The sequence below is a fragment of the Panthera leo genome, chromosome C1, assembly GCF_018350215.1.
Source record: "Panthera leo isolate Ple1 chromosome C1, P.leo_Ple1_pat1.1, whole genome shotgun sequence".
NCBI lineage: Eukaryota > Metazoa > Chordata > Mammalia > Carnivora > Felidae > Panthera > Panthera leo.
The window spans coordinates 208,810,431-208,838,138 of NC_056686.1; the positions used below are offsets into that span (position 1 = coordinate 208,810,431).

Sequence of the window (27,708 nt, forward strand, 5' to 3'; positions counted from 1 at the left end):
CCGCCGACTCTGTCCTCATGGGTTCCTGCCCTCATCTCTCCGAGAACAGTTTAAGACAGTCTCCAAATCGAGCTGGGCGGGCTGTCTGAGGACGCGTGGCCTGTGGCTTTGCAGTGATAGCAGTTCCGGGCCTCAGGGTGACATCTATATGGGACCCTCTATTATCTAGCCAACCCACAAATGGGGATGATGGTGTAACAGGTAAGAGCACAATCTTTAGTGACAGACCAGAGTCCAAGTTCCACTGGGTGCTGACCAGGACACTGAGCAAGTTACTTACTCTCCCCAAACTCCAGTCTCATCTGTAAAATAGGATAGTTCAGAGGTTGAGCGGGAACGCATCTAACAGGGTGAATGCAGTTCCTGTCACTTAGTAGGTGCTCCAGAAATGCTAAATATTGTTAATTCTCTATCGGGTGAGAGGTTGGGCCAAATACTCCTACTGGAAAGGAGGAACCCCACGGAAAGTTATTGACTATCGATGCCTAACCCCAACTTCCAGTTACTATGGTTTATCAGTAACAGTACCATTTTTTTTTTTTTTACCTCTTGGTAGTTGCATCTCTAATTTTTAAGCCTCAGGACAACACCGTGAAGCAGGCGGTCTCACTCTCCTTCAACTAATAGGACAGCCGAGGCCCGACGGGTCTGAGCCCCATGCCTACTGCCCCCGCAACTCCTGGCCCGGCTCCATCCGACTCCATCACCTACCCCATCACCGGATGCAGGCAGCGCTTCCCTGAGCCTCAGAATCCCACCCTTTGCCTCAAAGGGGCACCTTCCACACTCTGCCCATGTTCTTCCCACCTACAGTCCGCACCTCGACCATGCAACCCGTTCTCCCCACTGAGCTAGCTCCAAAGCGGGTCACAGTAGCAGCGAGGTGCATCAAAAAACAAAACAAAACAAAACAAAAAAAACCAACTTACTTTGACTTGAAAGAGAATAAATTCACCCGGATAAGACACAGCTGTGTTTGGAGGTCATCACAGAATTTTATATATAATGCACAATATTATGACTGGTAATACAACAAAGGTTCAGGAGTCAGTAGCAGACCAGGCACCTTGCAAATGTTCCGTGTTGCAAGTCTTTAACTTTACAACCGTAGGTTAGAGAAAGGGATGCAATTTATTGGACACATCTCACATTTTGTCCTATTAATCATTAAATATTTAAGCACCATAAAATTCAAGCATTTCACGTGGATGTGGCAGCCAGCCTTCGTGGTTTAAAACGCATTATGCAGAGTCTTTGGCAGATAATAACAGTGACAATTGCAGAGTACTGATTTTTAATGTCAATTGTTTTGTTCCCTGCAGAACTTCCTGATAATGTCCCTGTAGGAAATTGTGGTTTTGAGTGTGTCTGTGTGGGGTGGGGGTGGGGGGACAATAACTTTGAGAACTGAAATAAAATAACATTCCCAAAGACACAAAGAATTGGTCAGATACAAATAATTCTAATCAGTAATTAATGTACCCTGTAAAATCATAATATAATTCTATGGAAAAAAACCCAAGAAATGTTGTGGGTTTTTTTGTATTAAATTGTGTTAAGTGGATGTGACCAGAATAAATGCACAATGATTGCTATGCACTAGACACATACTCGAACTTCATTTCCAGTGCAGGAATAGGTGTTATGTCCCATTTTATAAATGAGGAAAATGGGGCACAGAGAGTAGGTGTAACTCGCCCAGGGTGACACAGTGGGAAAGTGACAGAGTCAGATTCAAACCAAATCCCAAGTCCACATTTTCCCCCTATTCTTGCAGCCAGCCCAAATAAAAGTAAAAATTATCAGAGTCATTCGGTGAGCTGACAGAAACACAAATCTAATGTAATTTCCTGGAACACACAGAATGGTTTGCTCTATTACAATCCATAAGAGGCTCAAAATAAAATCTGATAAAATCCAGTTTTAGTGGACCACTCCATTGACTATTTTCCTAAGCACCAAAAACATGTACCCAAACTTCACAGATGTGATCTTGTACTAGGAAGGTCTTGTATGATGAGGGAATACAGTTTACAGCACGAGTTAAGTCTTGTCACATTTCAATGAAGAGCCTTCTCTCGGCCAAATCCCACGAATCTTGCCATTTCTGCCATTTCAGTTTGGAAACGTGAGCTGTATTTCAGGAGGGGATAGTGGTCAAAGGTTATCGGTTGGCTTTTCTGTCACTAACTGTGAAGAGGAGATGGTGGGTGTGCAGATATGCTGCCAAATTCAAATTTTCTGAAATAAGACATGGCTTATGCTTGTCACCGTTTTGTCCAGGAGAAGTCTACGCGCGTGGATCTAACACCAAATGATACTGAACTGTCGTTGAAAACAGAATGATCAGTAGCGTACCCTGCTGTGTATAGGCACTGGGCAAAGTTGAGGAAAGCATGGTCCTGCCCTCGAGGGCCTTGCACTTTAGCAAGAGCATGGAGGAAGAGTGAGGAGACCTTACGGGAGCGAGGAGGGAACATGAGAGTGGCCAGGCCCATTTGTTGTACCGGGAGCAGCAGAAGGGAGCCCAAATCTCCCTGGGGAAATGCACACACGCGCCTCCCCTCCAGCTAATTCAGTCTTTAAGGAAGCAGTTGTGTGCCAGGTGAACTCACCTGCGTGGGGATGCCACTGGGAGAAAGAGCAGGAGCAAGGTTACAGAGCTAGGCACACGGCTCTGTGATTGGGGTCCAGGTGAGCCGCGGGCAGCTCCTGAGGCCTTTCACCCCATCGGAAGGCATTTGAATTTCAGAGGCACGGGAGTCATTGAATGAGTTTTGAGCCAAAGAGCAACAAAATCAAGTCTGCATCTCGAGAAAGGACTGGAATTTGACAGCAGTGGCATCAGTTGCGACCCGTTTACCGTCAAAAGCAGGGGTGGAGGACAATGGCTGTGTTAAGGCGCCCTGAGGCTGGAGGGGAAGGTAGCCACCCACACAGGAAGTAGTGACCGAGTTTAGGTCTGGGAAATACGGGTGGAGAAGGGATGAGCCACCGCTCAATGGCATGGAGGCCTGGGTCCCCGGACACCCGCGTGGATGGGGCTCCATTCACTGAGAATAAGAACCCAGAAGGAAACATCCCGTCCTCCTCTGCGTGACCCAGAGCCGTTCCCATTGGACCATCTAGATGCATTCCAACCCAGGTGGGGGACGGAGGCTCCTGGGAAGGAAATGTTGATAAGGATAATCACCAGTCATGGATTAGGACCACCATAAAGCTTTGTTCATCCTTCACAGAGAAAGGATATTTCAAAGTACACTGATATATAACCAGGTGAAAAAAGCACAGTCTTCTAATCCAAGGAGTTATTTTTTCCATCGTTTTTCCCTTTAGACCGGTTAAAATAACTTTTCAAAACTGGAAGGCAGAAATGGGATGCATTTAGAAAGGGGCCCTTGCAATATCGGTATTGTGAATAATCAGTCTCAAACACAATCCCAGGCTCACCGTGCAAGTAAATTGCCCACTGAATTCAGCCTGTTTTTTAAAGATTTACTTGGCAAGCTTATTAAGATAATATCCTAACATGTTTAAAATACTTCAGCAAGCAAGGTACGTTTCTTACATTCTTACACCCTTATCTGTTCCCAGAAAATGTTTTCAGACCAAATGCATGAAGTAGAAGATGAAATTTTAGAAGCCCTGATGTTTGGGGACATATAATAAAACTTTGGAAACGGGAAAGGGTAATTATCAATGAGGTGGAAAAGGTTGAAATTGCCTTAAATTTCAGATGCTCAAAAAATATTGAACACGCCGTAGCATGATTAAAAACAATCAATAAATGGGACAAAACTTTTTTTTTTCCTTTCTACCGGAAACTATTAAAATAAATCGCCATCCTGGGAGTAGCCCGTGGCAAGACTCATTTGAAATATGTTCTACATATACGAGCTCATTGCTAATCAATGTTTGGCAAGGAAAACATCTCTTCTAAACAAAATCTTAATTGAGTTTTTCTTCTCTCAATTATTTTAAGTGCGTTGAAACTAAGCACGAAAATGAGCATCCCTTTCTCATGAGAAATTTCTTCAGTTTCTTTTCTCACATGACATGTTTTTAAATGAGGAAGGCAGATTTCCTATCATTTATTTCCCACAAGCTTTTTGATTTTTCGGATTGGACCACTGAATCCCTACAGAATAGGAAATGTATCCCTTGCTATTCAGAAAACTACTCGTTAAAAACGGACATATCTGCTAAACTTTTACAGAAAGCATTAATGTCAAATGTCAAACTGCTGCGTTGGTATATAATACTGACATAAGATAGAAGAATGTTTTCAAAACTGGAAAAACAGGGTGCTTCTGCAAACACCAACAACAGGAACGTGAAACGCCGATTGTAGGTTGCTTTTCGTTTCTTTCCATGTCTTCCTGGTGGGGCGACCCGTGACTTCAATGAATCTTCTCACCTAAGTTTAATTAACCCGGCCCTTCATTTTCTCCCAAGTGCATAATGAGGGCTCTGTCACTTCCCCGTGTGAAATGCCATTATGTTTGGGAGGAAAAGCGCCCATCGCGGGCTCCGCAGGTGCTCCTGGGGAGAGAGCAGGATGCTTTGTGTGAGCTGCGTGTGCCTGAGTGAGCCCCATGTGGCTTCGGTCCCATTAGCGCGCACACGCCAAAGACAAGCCGGACCCCGACTGGGGAAAATGCCCTCTGTTGGAAGTTCACGGCAATGGGGAGTCCATTTTTGTGAATCACCGCCTTAATATTCATTAATAGCTTTTAGGCTCCTCGTCCCTTATTGAATATATTTTTTTCCCATAAATGCTACTTTTCAAAAGGGCTGCCGAAGTAGGCATTTCCATTCTCTGAAAAATGCAGAGGAGAACATGTTTTATGTTCCTCTGTGATGTGTTTATGCTAATGTAGCATCTCCGGAATACAGCAACTGTGGTCCTTCCTGGCGTAATGATTCATTCTGCTTTGAAACGAACTGTTAACGCTGGCTGTGTGGATTTTTTTTTTTTTTTAAACATCTCCTTGGGTCACGGTTTTACAATTATTTAAAGCACATGGGAAAACAGATTACAGAGGAAATCATTTTGAAATGTTGGAAATCTCTGCTTTCTAGTCTCATTTGTTGGCCTATTTATTTTTTTCCTATAAAATCCATCCCGAAGCCCACTGTATTATAGAGTAATTGACTTCAATTGTTGGAGGTGCTATTAACCAGTGAATGAAGTTTTCAGTAATGTCATTTGTAATCTGGTTTTTATCATCTCTTTGCCTTCCTGTGAATTAGCATAATTTTAAACAAAGCCAGCTCTTCTGTCATCCGCAAACACACAAGAATGTCCGGGTTTCATCTAGATTGGTAGGTCCGAACAAGTCCGTAGGGGTAGCGTTTGCTTAATCTGTCCAAACAGAGGAGAGAATGACAGGACGGTGGGAATAACCACATCGAAACAGAAGAAACAGCTGAAGCTGGAGTCTGAAATGAGCACCATTCATCTCTTAGCACAGCCTGGGCCCCCGGGCCCCCGAGGAAGTTTCTCTTGGCGACACAGTGGCGAGTTACGGGTTCTCTAGCTGTATTTCATGCAGACCTGGCATCTGCTGATTCTCTGCCGCTGGGCCTGGCTTTCTTTGAAGGTGTCTGGTGATGGCACCGAGGAAAACTGCAAGTCAGGCCTCACTGTTGTCAGCCAGAAGCTATACTCGTTTGCAAAAAAGTGGCAAGTTCCCTGGCGGCCTTGGCACTCGAGGAACGGCGCGGCTCGAAAATCTTCCAGGCAGCTGCCCGGGGACATGAGGGCCTGCCCTCCTCCTTGGTCCCCAGCCCCTGTGTGCTACCAGGACAACAAAGACAGAGTTAGAGCTCGGACGCGTGCAGACCACCCCAGACCCGGCCGGCCACACACGGAGGCCTGGACCTAACTTTACATTCTTCCCGAAATTGTCCCAAGAAGAGCACACTAAGATCTACTGGGGAAAGGAGAAGTAGAGGACGTGTTGACGTGCACACAAAATTAAACCACCCTCCTCGGAGGGCTGAAGCCAATCCAACTACCGAACCCTAGCAAAATCATAAGACACTCGGCGATAAGAAATGAAGAATGACCTTGCATCTCCACCGGCCGTGGTTTGCGGCGGGCGTCGTGACCACAAGTGCTGTTGCTGTCCGTCTGCCCGACAGAGTCCAGGGAACCACTGCCCGGTCCAGATGGAAGGGGCCGGCAAGGGGTGCCGCAAGGCGGCGGGCGTGCGAGAGACTCACCATCAGGAACGAGTACCCGATCCAGAGGCTCCTCCAGGCCCGTGGACACGGGGGGATGGACTGGTCCTGGCTGTGCAGAGCCACCACCTGAGCCGGGGCCTCGCACACGGCACAGCGGCTGATGTACGGGCGGATCTCTTCTTCCGAGAGCGGCATCACGGGCAGGGGCGCGGCGCTGGCCAGCCAGTACGATCGGTCGTTTCTCCGGGCGTAGTGGCAGACTTGGTGGATGTTACAGTAGGCAAAGGGCAGTGTGCTAAACATGGGAAGGCAAGACCCCGGCAGACCTTGGGAAGGAGGACAAGGCAATGTGGTGTGTGAGCAGCCGGGCCCGGTGTGCCCGTGACCTCTCCCGCGTGTGCCATTTGCTGACGCGTGTTCTGTTGCACGGATGTGGCGGGTTTCTGGCCCCTCCCTGGTCCTGGGGCCAGCCCTCACTCCCTCATTCACTCCTCAGTCACTCACGAGCCAAGCAATGGGCCAGCTGCCGGAGGGGTGCGGTCCCCACATCTCTGTCCCCACAAAGATGCCCCGGCTGGGCTGATGGCTGAGCAACTGGGCAAGGAAGATACAGCACGGCCAGCCCTACGAGTGAGAAGCACAGAGTGCAGGGACTTGCGGCGAGGAAAACTGGAAGAATGCCTTTCTGCTAGGACCTGAAGTATGAAAAGGACTTGGCCAGGTCTGAAGATGGTGAGTATTCAAAGGAGAAGATACAGCAGTGGACAGGGCCGGGGGTGAGGAAGCGTGGAGCCCAAAGAACTGAAAGGAATTCCGTTGGTGAGGGGGGAAGAGGACGTCTGGGTGTCTGTCTGTCTCCGGGTGTCCAGAGATAAGTCAGACCAGAGGCTGTGGGCTTTGTCTATCTTGTAGGGAGCTTAGCTTTTATCCCAGGGCTTTGAAGAGCTTTGTGAGTAGACTCTGGCTAGACCAGGGTCGGGGGGGAAGCTGGTGGAACAGAAAACAGGCAGGAAGAAGGCTGACGGCCGAAGGGCAAGCGGGAGAGAAGTAAACAGGCCGAGATATTACCCATTACTTCTTCCTCCCCCTCCCCCACCAGGCCCTCTAATGGGAATGGCCATGGCTAAGCCCAATGGAGAATGATCTGGAAGTAGCTGCCATTGCTAAGCCTGCTCTCCTTGCCTGCCCTTGCTGACAGCAGGGGTCATAGCCCGGGGGGGGCAGTGACAGGGCTCCCCTCTCCAGCAGCTGTCCCTGTTGTTATATCGCTCCTGCACCCATCACTCAACCAGCATGATCTGGGAAGGTACTTAAACTCCTGGCTTGAAAGCAGTTCCTGTAGCTTACAGATCTACTATTGGAAATGGACAGGGGCACCCGGGTAAGCGTCCGACTTCTCAGGTCATGATCTCATAGTTTGTGGGTTCGAGCCCTGCGTCAGGCTCTGTGCTGACAGCTCAGCGCCTGGAGCCTGCTTCGGATTCCGTGTCTCCCTCGCTCTCTGCCCCTCCCCCACTCACACTCTGTGTCTCTCTCTCAAAAATACATAAACATTTTAAAAAGAAAAAAAAAAGAAAAGAAAATGGACAAGTAGCACCAAGCGATGACTCCCCAAATAAAGTTCTATCACTTAAAAATCAACTTGAGGCGGGTGGGGGACTGGTACCGGCTGATGCCACATCATACAAGCACCCAGCTGCTGTCAATGCATCATCTCACAGGTAAACACAGCAACTGACCGTGTCCTGATTAAATAACTTACCTTTGGAAATAAAAACCACATTTTACATATGAGTCAAGTTGAACTTACTCTTACACTAAAATATTCTTAGGAAGAATTATTTTTATAAAAATGAGTTAAGTAGCCAGATGATAAGCACTGTAGCCAGAGAGAGCTTCTTTGCCCCCCCCCCCCAAAGGACTCACACACGTTTAATAAAATTCGCTGAGAATTAGCATGGTAGTTTAAAAAGAAAAAAATCCCACGGGAGATGAGCCATCACTTAGGATGTTGATGAATCTGTAAAGTTGCCCCAAAAGTTGTCCCCCTAAGCGATGGACGTGGGTGACCATGTGCTACACACATACCCAGGTCTTGGTTGTGAGCCTTCTCCTGTCCTTCCAGGTACAACAGACTGTAGCCCGTCCACAGCCTGGGCATGCCCGCTGGGCAGGTGGGTTCTCCATCTGTCTGACTGTGGAGAACCAGGAGGAAGCCACTGAGGTATCCAGGCCCAAACCCTTTGGGCCCGGGATCCCCAATGGGCCCAGGAGGGCCTGGAGGAATAAAGAAAAAATGAAGGCAGTTTAGGGGAGAAGCCCGCCGTGGCCCATGCCCAGGAAGGTGCCCGACACAACCCCAATATATACAAAACGACCCAGTCAGCAAGTATTTATCCCAAGCATCTTCCAGGTGGTTGGACCAAGTTAGCAGAAAAACAGCAAGCAGACAAAAATCCCTGCCCTCCCAGAGCTTACGTTCTACTTGAACAAGAGAAATGACAAACAGTGAAAGGTGAAATGCTGAGAAGACAAAGATGGGGTGGCGTCTCCCCCCATGTGACCTCCCAGACTGAACTAGGAGCCTAGAACTAGATATGTGTGACCTTCTCAGACTGAACTAGGAGCCTGCTCATCGGCAAAGGCAATTCTCAAAGCTGGCCTTCCTTACACCTCCCGGACCCTTTCATGGCTCTGGCATATGGAGGAAAGGCAAGGGGTTGGAACCCACATGCACAACCTGGACCTTCTTTTATGAGGGAGGGAGGAGGAAGGCAGGCCTGGTGGTGGCATTCTTGCTGGCAGACGGGAAGCAGGGTCTGTCTGCTTTGGCATCTCTAAGGTGCCAACCCACTGAAGGAGGCCAATGGCTACTTCTAACTGCCAAGAGCAAAGGTGAAATTAAACGTTGTTTACTTTTTTAAAAAACTCTTTCTGGAAGACTGGCGGGCTCTCCTCATTCATCCTGGAAACCAGAGGACTTGTGGACCGAATTAGGCCTGCCCACGTGTTGCGTTTGACCTGTCAAGACTGTCCGGATGGGGACCTTGGACTTGGAGAGCACAGCGTGGGCACTGCTGAGCCCTCTCCCCCACCTGCAGCAATTGGCTGAAGCTGATTGCAGGCTCCATTTCGTTACAGACTTCACCCGCCCCCTTCACCCCTTCTCATTACCGACCTGGTAGATCCTCCCCGAGGATGAGACTTACCTTGGAGTCTTTGGGTCCCCAGTGCCCAACCTATCGCCTGGCACATTATATTTCAAATGGCTATTCTGTAATGTCTTCTCTCTCCCTTCACTCAACGCCTACTCCCCATTTTTTTGTCTTAAGAGCCTCATAGTTTATATAAACATTTCGACACTTGTACAGTAAGAGGAAGTGAACTCAGAAAACAGAGGCCAAGTGATCCAGCCAGTCGTGGAGGATGAGAACCCCCCATCTGCAGCACGGCCTCTCCGTGGTGTTGACATGCAATGCCAGGCTTGCCTTGGCAAAGCAACCAGCTAGAAGAGCTGAGTATTATTTTATGATCATGTACAGCGGTTCGGGAAGATGCCAAACCGGGGACAGCGCCTTGCCTCATCTTTACGATGGCTGAGGATCAGTGAGACCCTCAGTGGGGGATACATCCTTGTTCTGCTCTTGCTGCTTCTGCCTCGCCCAATACCTGGTGAGTCCACATCTAAGGCAAATGCTTTTAATAAGAGCAGTTTGGAAAGCCGCGTGAGAAGCCACGGATCTTGTGCCAAGAGTCCTCAGGTCTACGGGGTCAAAGGAAAGAAGAGAAGCTGAAAATGTTTACCTGGTGCTCCGGGACAGCCCGCTTCTCCCGTGTCCCCTTTGCTTCCAGGAGGCCCAGGAGACCCTGGGAGGCCATCCTTGCCCCTCCTGCCATCCGGCCCCGACTCTCCTTTGCACCCTGCGCAAGAGTTGACAATGGCCGTGGTGAAAACAGTGTGACGCCTGGTAGCCAGGTGCTGGCCCCGGGCTCCCCATTTGGACGGTTCTGCATTAACTCATTCTGTCTTCTCAGATACATGAAGGTGGGAAGTGTTACCTCCACTTGGCAGCGGGGCAATTGAGGCTCTCAGAAGTCAAGCAACTTACATAATAAGCCAGTAGAGCTGGGATTGGAAGCCAGACCAGGGAGATGTTGAGAGAGAGGTCTTCATGTGTCTTCATATTCTTGTATATTTTTTTGTATTTTTGTATTTTTTTTTTACACTGAACATATGTGACTTTCATAATTAAATATCATCCTTAATAACGATTTTTTTTAAGAAAGCTGAGAGGAAATACTGAGAACTGAGGGTTGATGGGAGGGTGGGGGGGAGGTGAAAGTGGGTGAAGGGCACTGAGGAGGGCACCTGTTGGGATGAGCACTGGGTATGGTATGGAAACCAATTAGACAATAAATTATATTTAATATAAAAAAGGAATAAATAAAATTTAATAGGATTCAACTGAGAGCCAAGTTAAATTTGGAGCAAGATAAAAGCAGCAGTTATTTAAAATAATAATTGAGGGTTTACAAGGTGCAAGATACCACCCTTGACGTGGGTTAACCAATTCGCTCTTCTCACCAGCCATAGGATCAGGTGAGATCTCATATGCCAGCCTCCCAGTGGGGAGGCTGAGGCTCAGGAAGGTGACACAGCTGATCATATGGGGTGGGGAACCTCACTCAGACAGGCAGGCTGAGGGCCAAGGCACAGCCGTCAGCGCCCCCCGCCCCCCACCCATGACCAGCTGTGGGGCTCAGCTGCGCCCCCTGGAGGACGTGGCTGCATTTACACTGATACTTGAGGGGTTCTTTTAAGCCGTTACTTTTGGCCAAGGCATCAATTCATGAGCCACAATCTCCTTTCGTGGGTAGCAAATATGGTCCTTGCCTGTGGAGGAGTTTATTGCCATTATCCTGAATTCCCTGATTCACCAGCCCTCCCAAGGGTTCTGGTCTCTACCTATGCTTTTCTCTCCCTCTCTCCCTTTCTCACTCTCTCTGCCACACATTAGCCTAAAACCAACCATTAAGTCAGAGAGGGCTCACTTAAGCAGCTTTCGCTCTTTTTTCATTCTAGGACTTGTTCTTCAAGGGAGTGGGGAAGCCACCTGAGGGTTGAGAGCAGGGGACTGCCGTACTGAGGTGAACAGGGGGATGTCCCACTCAATTTCCTGTCTCACACAGGCCCCCCTCTTAGCACCGAGACGCATACCCTTCCAGACCTCACTGCCTTTGAAATTCTGTTCTGACCTTGCCTGCCTCAGAGTGTCCCGTACAAACGTCCTCCTTCTGTCCCTGCAGCCAGCCAGCCCCTCCCCCCACACTCCATGCTGGCAGAGCTCCTGTGGGTAGCCCCCCCCCCCCCCCCGGCATTCCTGGCCTCCAGGGTGCTAGCATTTCACTTTCTGCTTCCTCGGGTATTAAACAAATTCTCCTGGCTGGTCACACGGTTCCTGGACTGCGTGCGATACGTGGTCGTCATTCCATCAGCGAGAAAGGAAGCCCCTCCCTCTCCCTCTCGCCATCTGGGTGAGAGATGCCCTCTCCTTTCCAGTAATGGGACAGAAACCTCTCTATGCCTGGGGCTGCTGCATGCTGGCTGGCACATCCCTTTCCACCCGCTTCAAAGAGAACATCAGCTACTTTGGAAGGAACACAGGGCCCTGATGGTGAGCTCAGAGCTTTCCTTCATCTTTCCCACCCGAGGAGAGGATCGCAACGTGTGGCCACTGCGCTGTATGCTGGAAAGGGCTGCCCAGGTGCTGACAAGCCAGCAAACGGGCTGATCACTGAAAAGGCAGCAGGTGTCTTCCCGAAATAGGGACATGCGGCGAGATCACTGTCGATTTGGGGACAGGAGTCCCCCCCCCACCAGATGTTATGATATAGGCTCTTTGCTCCCTTCGGAGAAATCATCAGGCAATTTTCCAGAGATGGGGAGGAAAGCTTGTGTTAACCCGAGCTGAGTGCCCAGAGCTTTCACCGTGTGGACTTGTTCTCTACTTGGAACTTGTTTTAAGAACTAGAGGTACATCTAAAAGCTCTCCAGTATTTGATGGATTACCTCCTCTGAGCACATCACATGTTGACTTGAAGATTAAACACACTCTAACAGGATGTGGGGATGTGTCCATTAGGCGGTAAGAGTTCAAACCGATATGGAAACCACCTCTGTGTTCATCCCAGGAAGCTCCAGCCTTTGAGCCTCTCCCCATCCCCCCTCCACCGGGAAGGAAAAGTTGTAGATCAAAGAGACATGTGAGCAGAAAAACATTAGGCCTTCCATGGTGGAGGAGTCTTAGCAGACATTAATTATATTTAGTGTGGCTGTTACCTACTCATACTGGGCAGGAAAGAGCCAGAACGTTGTTTGCTTCTGTATAGATCTCGGCTGTGGCACCTGGTTACAGAACCAGCTCGGCAGTGGAAGAGGTTTGGAAGGAAAAACAAGAAGAAACCAACGATGCCATTTTAAGTGGACATGGTGCTTCCTGGTCTCAGCTGAGCCTTCACAACCAACCCTGGGGGTGGCGTAGACAGCCCTCAACACTGTGCTAAAAGAAATGCCTTCAGAAAGTAGAGAGGTGGCGGTGTAGACAGCCCCCAACACCGTGCTAAGAGAAATGCCTTCAGAAAATAGACAGGTGGTGGTGTAGACAGCCCCCAACACTGCGCTGAAAGAAATGCCTTCAGAAAATAGACAGGCGATGAGCAACATGTCCTGCACATGACCCAAGTCAGACAGGGTTAGGGTGCTTTAGACCCTCAGAAGAGACTTGTCACGTTTTAGTAACAGGACAGTGTAGCCGATGTATCCAGGTAGCCAGCAGGGAGAGCTAGGGGGCAAAGACTATAGTGCAGGCAAAGAGGGGTCCTTTATAACAGGATCTGGAGGCCCATGTCAGAGAAGAGGGACCCAGAAGGGGACACTGGCTTGAGAGTGGGGACACAGGAGGGTAGAAAGGAGCTCCAGGGAAGCTGAGCCATGGAGCAGCACAGCCCCGCTCTGAAACCATGGAGAACAGGAAGTGCTTTGCGGGAAGGGCTGGGCACTTTTTTTTTTTTTAACATAACAGTCACATTTTGTGATACAACGGTGGCCTCAGGTGTCCCCACTGCCAGCTAGCAGGGTCAGTGACATCAATAAGGAGAGGGCACAGAAAGCCAGAGTAGACCCTTCTGAGGCCACCTGCAACCCGATGAGCCCATCTGACCCCAAGTCAGCCAGAACGAGAGATGACAGGTGATCACACCTGGGCCCATGTAGACTGTCGGCCTTCTTTCAGAAGCTCACAGTCTATGGAGACAGAATCCTGTATGTGCCCAAGATTACTATTTGCCCATTTGATTTTTTCTTCTCAGTAACTTTCTTCGGTTCTTTGCCCAAGCTACCACAATGGGTGAACCCAGCCACCTGTCCTGTCTCCACTGGTGTTGGGGTTCGGTGCTGGGTCTCAACCCTGGCTGTCCGCTAGAGTCATCGTGGGAGCTTTTTCCAAACACTGGTACTTGGGCCCTGCCTCCCTCTGCATTCCTTTGGTCTTGGGAGGGGGCCCAGGCCTCATGGCTGTTTCCTGTCCCTCCAGATGACTTTGATCTACAGCTAGATTGAGTCACTAGGGACTGTGTCACTCTTAGCTGACTCTTTTAAGGACAGCACTCATCTAACATGGTTAGGGTTGCTCAAACTTGAAGGGATCCACAGATATTCTGGGGATCTTGTTAACATGCAGATTCTAACTTGGTAGGTCTATGGCCTGAGTGGCTACTGGTCCTCGGACCACACTTAGAGCAGCAAGGATGTGGCTGACTTAGTCACCAGGCTCTCAAGGTAAACCAACCCCCGCTGTGCCCCTGTCATCTCCCTGCTGGACAATTCTGGTTCCTCAAAGCCCAATCTTTCCGTAAAGGCTCTGCTCACAGGCCAGCCCTTGCCTGAGTCTCAGCAGTCCTGCGGCCTCCACGATAAAGTTCACCTCTCCCTGTCCCATTGTCTTCAATTGTCTTCACCCTTTGCCAGAATCTCCTTCAAAGCACAAATGATCATCTCCCGTTATTTTAGAGTTACTCCTGTTCTGCCAACTATTCCTGCCTTGAGATTGTGAGGCACTGGTGGGAGAAAAACGCATCATACCTACATCCGTACCTCCCACGATACCCAGGACCATACTTTCTTAACAGTGTGGGGGATCTGGAAGTGTTTCCTGAAATATATTTGCAGAACTCCATTACCGGCCATATCTTCTACTTGAGAGTTGATTTTTTTAAAGGGGTGTGTGTGTGGTGGGCGGGGGGAGAAGTATCCCAGCCATCAATATTGCACAACAACATATACAACAAGGCGGTTGGTTTTAAAAGTAGGTTGAGTGATGAGTTGTTCTGACTGACTGCAAGCTCTACCCATGTAGTGAGTGCCTAAGGACTACGCTCACTTCCTAGTGCTCGTGCGCTATTAACGGAAGTTGCTCCAATGGACACGCAATTAACACGCAATTGCACAGATGCAATGCAGCAAATACAAACATGAAAAACCCCATACTAACATGAGGGAGGCTCCAGGGCTGTTCCGGACACTACCCAAGAACTATTCAGACTCCAGCCCTTAGCTGTTTGGCTTTGGGGACACACACACACACACACACATACACACACACACACACACACACACACACACACACACACACACACACACCAGGTGGTGCAAAATTCAAGTTCTACTTCCAATTCTTTTGGACCTGAACCCAAGAGAGCCAAAGCCACACCTGGGAGAACAGGTGGGAAAACAGAAAAGAAAATGGCCTCATGTCTCCTAGGGTAATTTGCACATGGGCGGTCTAGAATCATGGGCACTGCCGATTGGTCTGAAGAGACCACTAGAGTACCATCCCGGACTCCCTAATCTCTTTATAAACTACCAGTGTGGTAGGGATCTGGGAAGAGAAAGTAATGCATTTGGAGGATACTTTTTAAAGGGATGGTTTGGTTTAAGTACTTACATAAGGATCCTACTACCCTGAGAATGACTGAGCGATGGTCACATTAATTAAATGAACACTCCAGTCATGGCCATAATTTAGAGCGACCCTTTCCCTTTCCCCTCTCACTCCTCCAAGCGATACCTTTCCTTCCCTCCTTTCCACTGAGCCCCAGTTCAAGTGTTTGTAATGCAAAATCAAGTCAATAGCTCGTAATGACGATTAACAGAGCATCTACTCAGTTGTGTAAGAAGCTTCAAAACCTTGTGCCCCAAAGCTGCCTAAGTATGCAACATGAAAGATTCAAGTAGGAGTTCAGCAGAAAAATAGGAGGCATGTGTCACTCCAGTTAGGACACGATCAAAGCTTCGGATAAATGTAGAGAAATGCATAAGAGGAAGGGGACTGCCTTGCTACCTCCTCACAAATTGTTCAGGCTGCATGCTAAAAACGACACAGCAAGACACTCAGATTCTCATTCCAGCAGCAGAGGACGCAGATAATGAGCAGTCAGCGTGAGGCTCGTACCTGCTCCTGGGGGGCCTCTCATTCCGGGGGGCCCCATGCCTCCTTCTGGTCCTCTTGGGCCTGGCACCCCAGGAAGCCCGGGGATTCGGGGGCAGGAATCCACGTCTGCAGGTGGCCCCGGTTCACCTGAAATGGGAATCACCACTTGTGTGACGGACTCAAATCTTTCAAACAAGCTCCTTCCGCGTTCTCAAGTTAGTCAGGCTTCAGTCTCTACACTGAAGAACCGAAGAATGTTCAACCACCCAATATAGGCTCCGTGAAGGCGGGACTGCTGTTCACTGTGGGCTGCGTGAAGAATTTCCAGAGCATTTTGTTAAATAAACTAATGACTGGCTGACTGAATGAATGGCACCTCAGAGGAACCAAAAAAAGTATGGAATGGAGAAAGTTGATTGGGGCAGCAACAGTTTGGGAAATCCCCTGGATTTCTAATCTTTGGGCAACTTTTTACAAAATGGCATCCACACTTAGCAGTGGGAGAGCTACCGTGGGTTCCTGTGCTCAACTGAACGCGTCTCTAATCCGTTCGTTGTACGTTTCGGCCACGGGGGCTTCCGTATAGCCCATGACTCAGATAGAATTTCAAGGTCGCCAGGGGCACCACAGCAGCAACTTTCAACCTCGAGTGCGTGTTGGTTGCAATTTTCCAGGGAACTATACACAAATCTGCTGATGCTGGGGTCCCACTCCAGAAACACTGATTTAACTGTAGAACACGTGGCCTGGGCAGTGCCCTCAAGCTTGATCGTGTAACAAACCCAGCCTGGGAGCTTTTCAAAAGTACCAGTGCTGGGACCCCACCTGGACTTATCAAGTAGGAATTTCCGGGGGTGGGAGCTAGGCATCAGCAGTTTTTTAAACTCCCCAGATGACTCCGATGCCGGCCGAGGCTTCAGCACCGTTTAGCGCTAAGGAGCTGCAGTGCTGATGTTTGCACATCAGAATCATCTGGCCACTTTGCCAGAGCCCAGAGTTTCTGAGCACGTAGGTCTGGAACAGACCCCAACGTCTGCACATCTAACATGTTCCCAGGTGAGGCTAATGGGGCTGATCTGGGGATCTCACTTGGAGAACCACTGCTCTGAAGGCGTGAATGTTTTTCCTCCTTGGTGATGTTCACATCTTTAAGATATTTTTTCTTTTTTCCCTTTTCTTTTCTTTTTTCTTAAGTTTATTTTTGAGGGGCACTTGGGTGGCTCAGTGGGTTAAGCAACCGACCTCAGCTAAGGTCATGATCTCATGGGTTTTGAGCCGCGTAGGGCTCTGTGCTGATGGCTCAGAGCCTTGAGTCTGCTTTGGATTCTGTGTCTCCCTGTCTGTCTCTGTCCTACTCCCCTACTCGCTTTCTGTCCCTCTCTGTTGAAAACAAATAACATTAAAAAAAATTAAAGTTTATTTTTGAGAGGGAGAGAGCGAACAGGAGAGGGGCAGAGAGAGGTGGGGGGGGGGACAGAGGATCCGAAGCGGTGCTCGAACTTACGAACTAGGAGATCATGACTTGAGCCAAAGTCAGCCACTTAACCCACTGAGCCACCCGGGTGTCCCAAGATATTTTTTTCTAAAGTTTCATTCAGTCACCCTACAAATAATCCACAGGGGGAGAGAAATAATCATAACACTAACCAATAATAATAACAGCTAATATGAACTGCTTGTCATGCACTGGGCTCTGTGCTAATTGCTTTGTGATTAAAGCCTCCAAACAAGCCTGTGTGTGTGTGTGTGTGCTGCTATTACTAGAACATTACAGGTGAGAAAACCCAGGTTCAGGTATGTAAGTGACATATCTAAGGTCACACAACTGACACATGGCAGAGTTTAGATCAAAATCCAAGATGGCCTGGCTCCAAACCTGTGCTCTTAACCACAACACCATACTGCCTACAGAGCTCTTCACATTAGCGTGATAAATTCCAAGAAATACAACATATTTAATTTTTAATTTTTTTTTATTTTGTCAATGTTTATTTATTTTTGAGAGACAGAGAGACAGAGTGTGAGTGGGGAGGGGCAGAGAGAGAGAGGGAGACACAGAATCCGAAGCAGGCTCCCGACGCAGGGCTTGAACTCACAAACCATGAGATCATGACCTGAGCCGAAGCTGGACGCTTAACTGACTGAGCCATTCAGGCACCCCGAAATACACCGTATTTGAAAACACACTGCTCACCAGTTATGGGTTTCTTAAAATTCATACAAATGTGCAAAAAAAATGTAAGAATATCAGTGACTAGGGGCGCCGGGGTGGCTCAGTCGGTTAAGCATTTGACGTTGGCTTAGGCCAATTCATAGGTTTGAGCCCCACGTCGGGCTCTGTGCTCACAGCTCAGAGCCTGGAGCCTGCTTCAGATTCTGTGTCTCCCTCTCTCTCTGCCCCTCCCCCGCTCATGCTCTGTCTCTCAAATATAAATAAACATTTTTAAAAAATAGCAGTAATTAGGCAGCAAGAAAATTGTAGAAAATGTGGCCATAGTGACATCATAGGCTGCATTTTAGTTATGTCTGTGCAAAATGTACTTGAACCCTGTAAGCTGTTTGGAATTTAATCTCTCCTAAAATATCGTATGAAACCACAACCAACACTGAGTTGCATGTATATTTACAGTACGTATAGTTTAATGTAAAACATAGCTTTTCCATTCTGGGTGACTTGAGAGAGATGTATATGAATAATTTCTATTTTCCCTGGATAACCTTGTGAATTCTGACGGAGTGAAGGAAGCAAGTAAGGGAACAGGGGGTACGTATTTGGCTCGTGCTTCATATTTAGGATTCTGATGTTATCTTCAAATGAGTTTATACATACAGACCCAGAGAGACACTAAAAGGATGGAGGTGGAAACATTAAATATGAAATTACAAATTTTATTTTTTTTTAAGTTTACTTATTTTGAGAGAGAGAGAGCACACAAGCGGGGGGAGGGGCAGAGGGGGTGGGTAGAGAATCCCAAGCAGGCTCCACACTGTCAGCGCAGAGCCTGACGTGGGGCTCAAACCCACGGACAGGGAGATCATGACCTGAGTGGAAATCAAGACTCAGATGCTTAACCGACTGAACGACCCTGATACCCCAAAACTGAAACTTTGAAATATAAACATTTAAAATAGCAGTCTTTTTAAAAAAAAATCTGATTTTGCTTTTCTTTACTTTTTAATAAACCAGAAGCTGAGTGGGAGGGGCCGGAGCTTCTCTTGTGTAGGGACCCCGCATTCCGGACCAATTTTCATTGGGGTTAATAACAAAGGCCTGGAAAAGAGCAAATGCATGCACTCACTGTGTTTCTTTGCTTTTTTTGAGAAACTCTTTTTAGTCTGTTTGAAAACCCCAGACATGAAATAATATGTTGCTTCTGCCTCTGGAGGGGTAAGTGAACATTTAGTTGAAAAGAATCGTGGCATTTTTATCGTAACGCACAAAGAAATTTGCTCCTTGAAAATGGACCTCGATGTTGTGGGAAAACCTTGCCACAGCCCCTTACTGGGTATGAAGGATCCGTCTTTTCATATTGTTGTTGCTACTTATTTTAGGGATGTTCTATGTGTTTATATGGTAGAATTCATAAAGAAACTTGCATTGGTATGTACTAGCCCTTGACAGAGAAAGCACTCACACTCTGGGCCTGAGTTGAAATTCTGTAAGCTGAGCGTCTTCCCTGCTTTGACAACCTTATAATGAGGCTCGGCTTTAGGACGCTCTCATATGGGGTTACTGTATCCGTAATGAGGAAGCGAACACACCGAAACCTCATATAATTACAGCACCCCATCTACAAAAATGTAACAAAGTTTAACTCACAAATAGAGTAGAAAAGGCAAGTGCAGAAATAAACAGAAGCCAGATTTAGAGGAAATGACTAATTTTATAGCAATGCTTACCTCTGGCACCTGGAGAGATCCAAAGCCAAAAATCCAAGCGCCACGTAGTGATTTTCATGTGGGGGAAAGAGATTTTAAACGTGTGAATTAGGACAAAAGTGAAATAGGTTATTCGAGGATACACATAATAATTTGAGGATGGCATCAGTAATGAGCAGAATGACAGCATCTTATTTACATGACAAGCCTACATCGATGTTACTGACAAGAACGGCTATGATTTCATAATGGGATGTTCGTGTCTAGAAAAAACTGAAATAGAGCTCTCTTGCACAATATAAAATTCGAGCTGATTTCATATGGCGAATAGGCTCCAATCTAACATATACAGAATTCCGTTCACGGGCAGGCTTCTGAAAATTTCATATTATTTATGTGCTTTAGCTCAGTGTTACAGGTTATGCACAGAAAGGGAACATGAGAGGAATCCAAGTATAAGCTCTAGTCGTGTTGCTCTATGATCCATCAGAAAGCAGTGCGGTTTATATTTATTCTTTGGACTGCAGTGCTAATTGAGGACACTGGAAAATATTCTGAACTGACACCACATTATCGTCATATTGATTAAGGATCTCCAAAGATATTACTTCTGCCAATCTCAAGTATGCATGTCTGTTTGCCCTTCCAACTCTTCCTTGGCTGGTTTTGACCCGAGGTTGGAAACGTGTGGGCTACTGAGCTTAAACTGAGTAGCCTTTTCACCTTCACAGACACTAGTATACTTTACAGAAAAAGTTAAATAAAGCATCTAAGAAAATCAGTGGGAATTCGGGGACAGAAATGAATAGACAGTCCTCACATACAATAATCAAATCAGTCTTTGCCTCTTGTGTGAGGGAACACGGATTGAGCTACCTTAGAAATGCTGCACGTAAAATCAACTCCTAATTTGCAAACTTACTCATTCTAATGATAAACATTAGTTTACCAAGCATAAGACTCTGTAGTCAGGCCTGAAATAAACATAATCTTTATATCGGAAACAGACTAACTCAGAAGAAACTGTAGGCAATTTCAGAATAATTACTTTCTGAAAGTGGACCATCACAGCTAATACTTTTAAAAAGGCTGCACAGAGGCTTGGTGGGTGAGATAATTAGGCACTAGGAGCTTACCTGGAGGCCCAGGGGGCCCTTGCCTGCCTGGAAAGCCAGGTAAACCCTTCTCCCCAGGAGATCCCGGAAGTCCAGGTGGCCCCTGTAGTCCCGGGAATCCAATTGGTCCTACGAAGAACATAAAAATAGGGGCCTGGAACAGAGCAATATCAAGACAATGCAGGTCTGATGGGCCGAACTCAGAGATTCACTTCAGCAAAATTCAGGGCCAATTCGGTCTTAGAATCCAGGCGAGTTTCTCACTTTTTTCTGTAAAGCTGAGAAGAGCTGCCTCCGTCTGAAGGAAACACAACAGTCTATCAAAAGGACTAAGGAAAACGGTTTCACGATCAAAACAAAACTAAAGGAGAATGAAAAAGCCTGTAATCCTGAACTTTCTCGGCAGACAGTGGACGGGAAGCGCAAACAAGGAAGGGCGCTTGGCCATCTGGGAAAACGTGTCCCCTGGCCTGAGCTCCCACCTCTCTTCCTCACAATCTCCCTTTCAGCCCCACCGGCCATCCAGTGCCTCGCATATGCGGTTCCTTCCCTTCCGTGCCCACCGAGGCCTCATTCTGTACAGTGCTCAGCAAGTCTCACTTCCTCGGGAAAGCCATCTCCAGAGCCCCAGCCCAAGTCCCTAGAATTGTGTTTCCTTTACTCAGAGCGCCTGCCTCCATCTATATGGATGACCCTTTAGTGTGAATGTTTATCTTCCCCCATGAAACTCTATGCTGAATAAGAATGGGGACTCTGTTTAAACTTGTTCACTGTTACGTTCCTGTAGGTACCTAATAAATGTTTGTGGGATAGATCAAATACAATAAAACCTTGGATTGCGAATAACTTGTTCTGCGACTGTCCCACAGGATGAGCAAACATCTCGAATAAATTTTAACTTGATAAACGAGCGATGTCTTGTAATACCAGTGGTAAGTGACGCCGAGCGTCACATGATCCCAGCTGAGCCAATGGCTCTTCTCTCTCCTACTCACTGCGGGATTGTGGGTGATAGTCTCCCATGCTCAGATGCTCGATCTCGGGCCACAGCATTCAGCAGAAATCAGTGATTTTTCAGAACTCTGGAAGGTGCCCACAATTGGCAATAGTGTATTTTTTGTCACTTCAAAGCACCTCTGGACAGTCCTTTGCTTTTCCATACAAGAGTGAGCTTAGGGATGTTTTGCTTCATTCTAGGTCAGGCTGCCTGCAGAGAGAGACCCTTTCCTCTGCCGCCGTATTGCCAGTTACATTAAATACAGTATAGGATGAGTTTATTAATACTGTACTGTAGTCAATATCTGTGTGAGTGTATACAGTGGACCCCATGCAGAAAAAGGTTCCGTTGAGCCAACAGCAGCGATTCTGTTGGTGATAGTGAAAGTCATCCTGCACAATAACCCTCCTGTCTCCTGTACCCCTCACACCAGCCACAAAGGTTTTCAAAAGTAAGTGCAGGTTAATTTGTTTACTTTTCTTTTCACTCTGTATTTTCTTTATTATTTTTTGTTATATTACAGTATTGTGATCCCTTTTATATGAATATTTTGGGTTATGGAACGAATCATCTGAGTTTCCATTATTTCTTATGGGGAAATTCACTTTGATATACAAGTGCTTTGGATGACAAGCATGTTTCCAGAACGAATTATTCTCACAAACCAAGGTTTCACTGTATTTCCCAATAAGTCTGAACACATAAACTGAAGAAACTCCCTCCTCTCTTCCACAGTTAAACACTCTTTGGGCCATGTGCCTGCTGGGATGGGAGTTAAGAAGCATGCTTGGGGGGGTGGGGGTGCCTGGGTGGCTCAGTCAATTGGGCGTCTGGCTTCGGCCCAGGTCATGATCTCGTGATTTGTGAGTTCAAGCCCCACATATCGGGCTCTGTGCTGACAGCTCGGAGCCTGGAGCCTGCTTTGGATTCTGTGTCTCCCCCTCTCTCTGTAACCTCCCCTGCTCATGCTCTGTCTCTCTCTGTCTCTCAAAAATAAATAAATGTTAAAAAAAAAATTTTAAGAAGCACACTTAGGGGTCTCATCAATATTTCTAACTCTGTGTATGTCCTTTGGTTACCTATACTGCATGCTATTTCCCCAATCCTGAAGAATATTTCCAGGTGGAGGTTCATTCTCCAGAGCAGCAAATGGGAAGGAGGAGGGTCTTATTTGGGAAAGGGACAAGGTTGTAGAGCTAACCTTCTCCTCCCTTTTGGTGACTTGGCTTGTAGCATGTTTGTCCAATTCTGGGGTTCAATAACTGGAAGCCCACATACCTGCAGATATAAGCCACATTCTCCAAAATTGATTTTACTGCCAGTAAAGTTGAAGATGCTTGTTGTGTATTGTTGTGCAGGTTGTGCACTGCACCATTACACGGATGCTATTTGCACTGTAGTCATGTCATTTTGATCCCCTTTTTTCCCTAACCTTTGGCTTTATTTTGCGCTTGGCTCAGACGTTAGGCAGGGTGCCAATTATTGGGAAGACTTTGACAGTTACTTACCTACGACATTAGGGGAGCTCAAATGAGTAACCATTATTGGTCCCTTTCAACAAAAAAGTTCTATGAACTGAATAATTCTCTGAAATCCTGGTGACCAAAAACTAATATCCTCAAATACTAGCAGTTAGGTAAAAATGAATTAAAACAAATATTTTAGCTTTAAATGGCGGGGGAATTCAGTAATGGAGACTCTTTCAGGACCATAAAAAAGCCAGGTCAGCAGTCTCAAACCAAACTGTCCAGTACAGAAGCCACTAACCACATGTAGCTACTGAGCCCTTGAAATGGACACATCCAAACTGGGCTGTGCTGTAAGTTTAAAACACACACCAGACTTCAAAGGTCAGGGGGAGTGTCTCATCTGGAGAGGAACTAGGTTCGTACGCATGGCCCTGGTGGCCGCATGGATAATTGATACCAATGATGATATGCTAAGGTAACATTTGAATATATTAGGTTAAAGAAAATAAGAAAGTTCATTTCACGTGTTTCTTTTTACTTCTTAAAATGTGGCTACTACATCTTTTAATTACATGTGTAACTTGCATTATGTTTCTTTAAAAAAAAAATATATATATATATACACATAAAAGTTTATTTACTTATTTTGAGAGAGTGAGAGAAAGAGAGGCAGAGAATTCCAAGAAGGTTCTACACTGTCAGTGCAGAGCCCAACGTGGGGCTTCACCTCACAAACGGTGAGCTCATGACCTGAGCCGAAATCCAGAGGTGGACACTTAACTGACTGAGCCACCCAGGCGCCTGTCCCGTGTTTTATTTCTATGGCTCAGTTCTGGTCTAGGAGATTATCAAGTACGTTATTAGGGGCTGAAGGTGACCTTGTGTTTCTTCTTCTTACTTACCCAAATGTCACCCAAACGTTAAGACTCTTTGGGAAAGTCAGGGCATTTTGGAAATGCAGTCACTATTTCCATAGGAAATGAGAATTACCTCACCGTGGTGCAGAACCCCAGACCCTGAAGGGCAAGATCACAAAAGTCTTCACGCACTACTTCAGAAATAACTTGCATTCCTACCTTTCTGGCCATCTTGTCCATCACATCCCGGGAAGCCTTTGCGTCCTGGAGGGCCTGGGGGGCCCGGGAGGCCCGGGGGACCCGGCAGACCCTGGTCTCCTGGTTCCCCTTTCAGAAGGTCAACACTCCCAGGGGGGCCCGGGGGCCCGGGTGCTCCTGACCACAAGGAAGAAACAAAAAGCGTCCTTCAGTCAAAGACAAATATGAGTGCTGGCTGCCTGAGAGCTTCTTAAGGAAAGTAACTGAATGCAAGCAAAAGATGGGGGGGGGGGGGAAACCAGAAGAAGAAAAAAAAAAATGAACAGTATCAGAAGTGAAACAGCGAGTGTCCCCTGGAGGTGAAGCTGGGAGATGGTGTAAATGGCCCGTCAGCAGTCGTTAGACAAATGAAGCTACGGAAAGCCTCCCTTCCCTTCCAAGCCATTCCTTCTGGAAGCATGGTTTTATGGCTTTTCTTTGCATGCCATCCCACCGCTTCGATATGACAGGTAGAAGGACAGATGGACGGACAGAAGGACAGATGGGCGAACAGAGAGATGGATGACAGGCTTTTGAGAAAACCTGGCTGATGGAAAAGGAATATTCACTCAACTACATGTACGATTCTATCTGAAAACAGGTGTCTACGCACAGGAAGTGAGCCCAAATCCTATTCTCCTTAGCTACCTAGAATATTTTGGAGCGTTTTCATTTTTCTCAGGGTAAAATAGAATCACATAATATTTTATCCTGCCCCGACTAAAATCCCAAAGATTTAAAGGCAGTGGGCTGGGTCTCTCTGAAAGAGCTCCGTGAGCTATTAGGAACATGACTGTGTGCACTTTGCAAAACCCCACGGCACCACGCTGTCTCCCCCACGCCCCAGCCGGCTCCAGTCAGCCCCTACTCTGTGAAATACTGCCTTGCTGGGCTTTGTCCCCGCCAAGGGCTGAGAGGAACAATGTGTTCTGTTAGCAGCACTTGAACAGACTGCTTCTGTGTGTGCCAGGCCTGGGCGTGGTCGTGCTGGCCCATGGCGGTGCACGTGGCAGGTGCTAGAAACCAACAGGCAGAGTGAGATCCCCCCCCCCACACCCCCGCCAGCCACTTCTGACCCCTTGTGCTCAGCATCCCCCTGGCGCTGGCGATGAGAAGGGTCTGCTGGGAGTCAGTGTCCCCAGACGGAGATGCTTGGTAGAGCTGGACAGAAGACTGAGCTCTGAGCTCTGGCTCTGGGGGTGGTCCTGGCAGCCGGGCACTGCCCACACTCCACCTCTCCCCTCCGCCAGACTGTCGGGGCTGCTGAGGGCCTGTGACTCCGCCATTCTCTGGTCCTATAATCCTCCGGAGCTGGCAGCATCTAAGGAAAGGAGTGCCAACATCCTCTGCCAGGATTTTATCATACCTCTTGGACCATCGGGGCCGGGAGGTCCCTGATCGCCGGGGGGACCTGGGTCAGGAATGTCACCTTCAGGAGCTCTTCCTGTGGCACCTGCAGGACCAGGTGATCCAGGTCTCCCTGAGGAGGGACGTGTTCGGAGATCAGCCTTATCACATTTGGAAGGTTTTGACTGAGTTATTGACAGAGGAAAAAGCATGCTGCTTCTTACCTGGGGGGCCGGGGGGACCTTTTTCTCCAGGAAGGCCTGGGGGAGAAATTCCTGGGCTCCCGGGGTCTCCTGTCTCCCCTTTCGGCCCAGGTATGCCCATTGGGCCAGGTGGGCCCACTTCATGCGAACCTTAACGAGGGAAACAGCATTAGTTCTCCCTGTTTGATCCTCTTGTGGCTCCTGGAAAAGAACTGCTTCCAAAGGGGGTGACAGGGACACAGCGGGTTGTGCTGAGAACAACCGCCTGCCCAGTGGTGACCCGAAAGGCTGCGGACTCCCCCTGGGTCACCATGTACCCTCTCGCGCCCTATCACACGGTCAGGCACAGGTTGGGTTTATTTTATGGTTATTTCCCAGACTAAAAACAACAACAACAATACAACAGCTTATCAACGCTCCAATGAGATCCAGCAATAAGTCACTATGAACAAACTGGTTTGAAATTTAAGGTGGAAATTCACATATAAATGGAAGCATCATGGAACTTCCCACGGAAAAGGGGGAAGGAACATCACTGGTTTCTTGGGGGAGGCACACATATAATCAGACTATTTGGAAGAGCCCCCAAAATGAATCCTACGTGACCTGCATTAATTCTTGACCTTCTGAACTGTACAAAGATTCTGTCTCTCTTCAGCAATGGGGCCCGACCTAGGAGCACAACAACCCAACTCTCCACCGCAGACCCTCAGAACTCCGTGTCTGATTCCAGCTGCCTTGTCTGATTACGAGCTGTTTCCTGAGACACTGAAGCAGCAAACGGGCCCTATATTCAAACGCCAGAACAAATCTCAAATGCGGCTGTTAATGATGAGCCTATTCGTGATAACAAAAATACCAGCAATTTGCTCAGGTAATTTGTTTTAGCAGCAGCCTGTGGAGGGGTGCTAGAACTAGTAATTAGGCCCACGGGGTCGTACCTGGCATCGCAACACTTAAAACAAGACCACAACAAGACCTCCCAACCATTTCTTTGTTATTTGTCACATTTTGAAATTTGGCCCCACCTAAAGCAATTACTCAGAGTATTTTTAGCAGGGAGAAAGCCCCAAGTAACATCAACAGAAGTCACTGTTAACCAGCCACTCCTTCTTAAATTCGGTTTTCTCAAAGGTCTTTCTTACGTAAGTCCATCTTCAGTACGAGAAATAGTTCAAGAGTGTGCCTCTAAGCTAAGCCAGTTTCTTAGTTTCTTGCCCCAAGTTGTGTGCAGTAAAGGCACGCCAGCGGTATCTCACGGTCTCCTGACTGCAGTTTAATCGCTCACAAAGGGTTTTCTCTTACCTGAAGCGCCTTTGGCTCCTTTCTGACCCTTTAAACCATGCAAGCCGTTCAGACCGGGCGACCCGGAGGGACCTGAAACACATCACGGGCCTGTGATCCACTGGGGAAGACCGGATGTTGAAGTCCACCGGTCACCCAGCACAGGCACCAACCAGGGGAGATGATTCACTGACGGCAGCCCGACAGCTTCTCCAGGAGGGAGCCATGAGATCCTACCGTCTAGATGTCATTATCAAGGCTAAGTCCGTGCCAGTGGTTATTAACACATTCATCTGATGGATACTTTCTGCAAGGCAGCTTAATGCATTTCTTTGGTTTTAACACACTGCTCTTGGTCTCTGACCATATCATGGATGTCTCTCTCTATCCAGAAATAGTCTAGAATTACTGACTGTTAGTGCAGCAAGGAACCTTAGATTCTATGACAATGAACTCATCCTAGAAAAAAGAGATTGGAATGGAGCAAACCGAGACTTCCTTCCTCCCAGGCTCAGGATCTGTCCACTCCATCACAGTGTGTGGATACTAATTTCTTTGGGGTGTAGTCAGGTAAAGATAGTAAGACAGTAAGGACAGGTGGGGCCTGTGGCATACTGGGGAATACATGACACATTTAACTTTT

The 27,708-nt window shown here is 47.6% G+C and overlaps 2 protein-coding genes across 3 annotated transcripts in view; one reads left to right on the top strand and one right to left on the bottom strand.

Annotated features, from left to right (window-relative positions):
* The window catches only part of RHBDD1 (rhomboid domain containing 1), a 175,546-nt gene that overhangs the window by 139,889 nt on the left and 7,949 nt on the right, over window positions 1–27,708 (top strand). The window contains exon 7 of one of the 2 annotated variants that reach the window (XM_042950349.1): window positions 557–927. The exons of the other annotated variant lie outside the window; for it this stretch is intronic. Coding sequence (XP_042806283.1) covers window positions 557–624 — 68 coding nt within the window. The 3' untranslated portion in view covers window positions 625–927. Of the gene's footprint in view, window positions 1–556; window positions 928–27,708 lie in introns of those variants that run through there. 2 annotated transcript variants of the gene reach the window in all.
* The window catches only part of COL4A4 (collagen type IV alpha 4 chain), a 129,850-nt gene continuing 103,117 nt past the window's right edge, over window positions 976–27,708 (bottom strand). Inside the window, 11 exon segments of the mRNA XM_042950333.1 lie at window positions 976–5,800; window positions 6,229–6,515; window positions 8,278–8,466; window positions 9,994–10,110; window positions 15,699–15,824; window positions 19,578–19,586; window positions 20,693–20,800; window positions 24,214–24,369; window positions 25,598–25,711; window positions 25,803–25,931; window positions 27,087–27,158. Coding sequence (XP_042806267.1) covers window positions 5,537–5,800; window positions 6,229–6,515; window positions 8,278–8,466; window positions 9,994–10,110; window positions 15,699–15,824; window positions 19,578–19,586; window positions 20,693–20,800; window positions 24,214–24,369; window positions 25,598–25,711; window positions 25,803–25,931; window positions 27,087–27,158 — 1,571 coding nt within the window. The 3' untranslated portion in view covers window positions 976–5,536.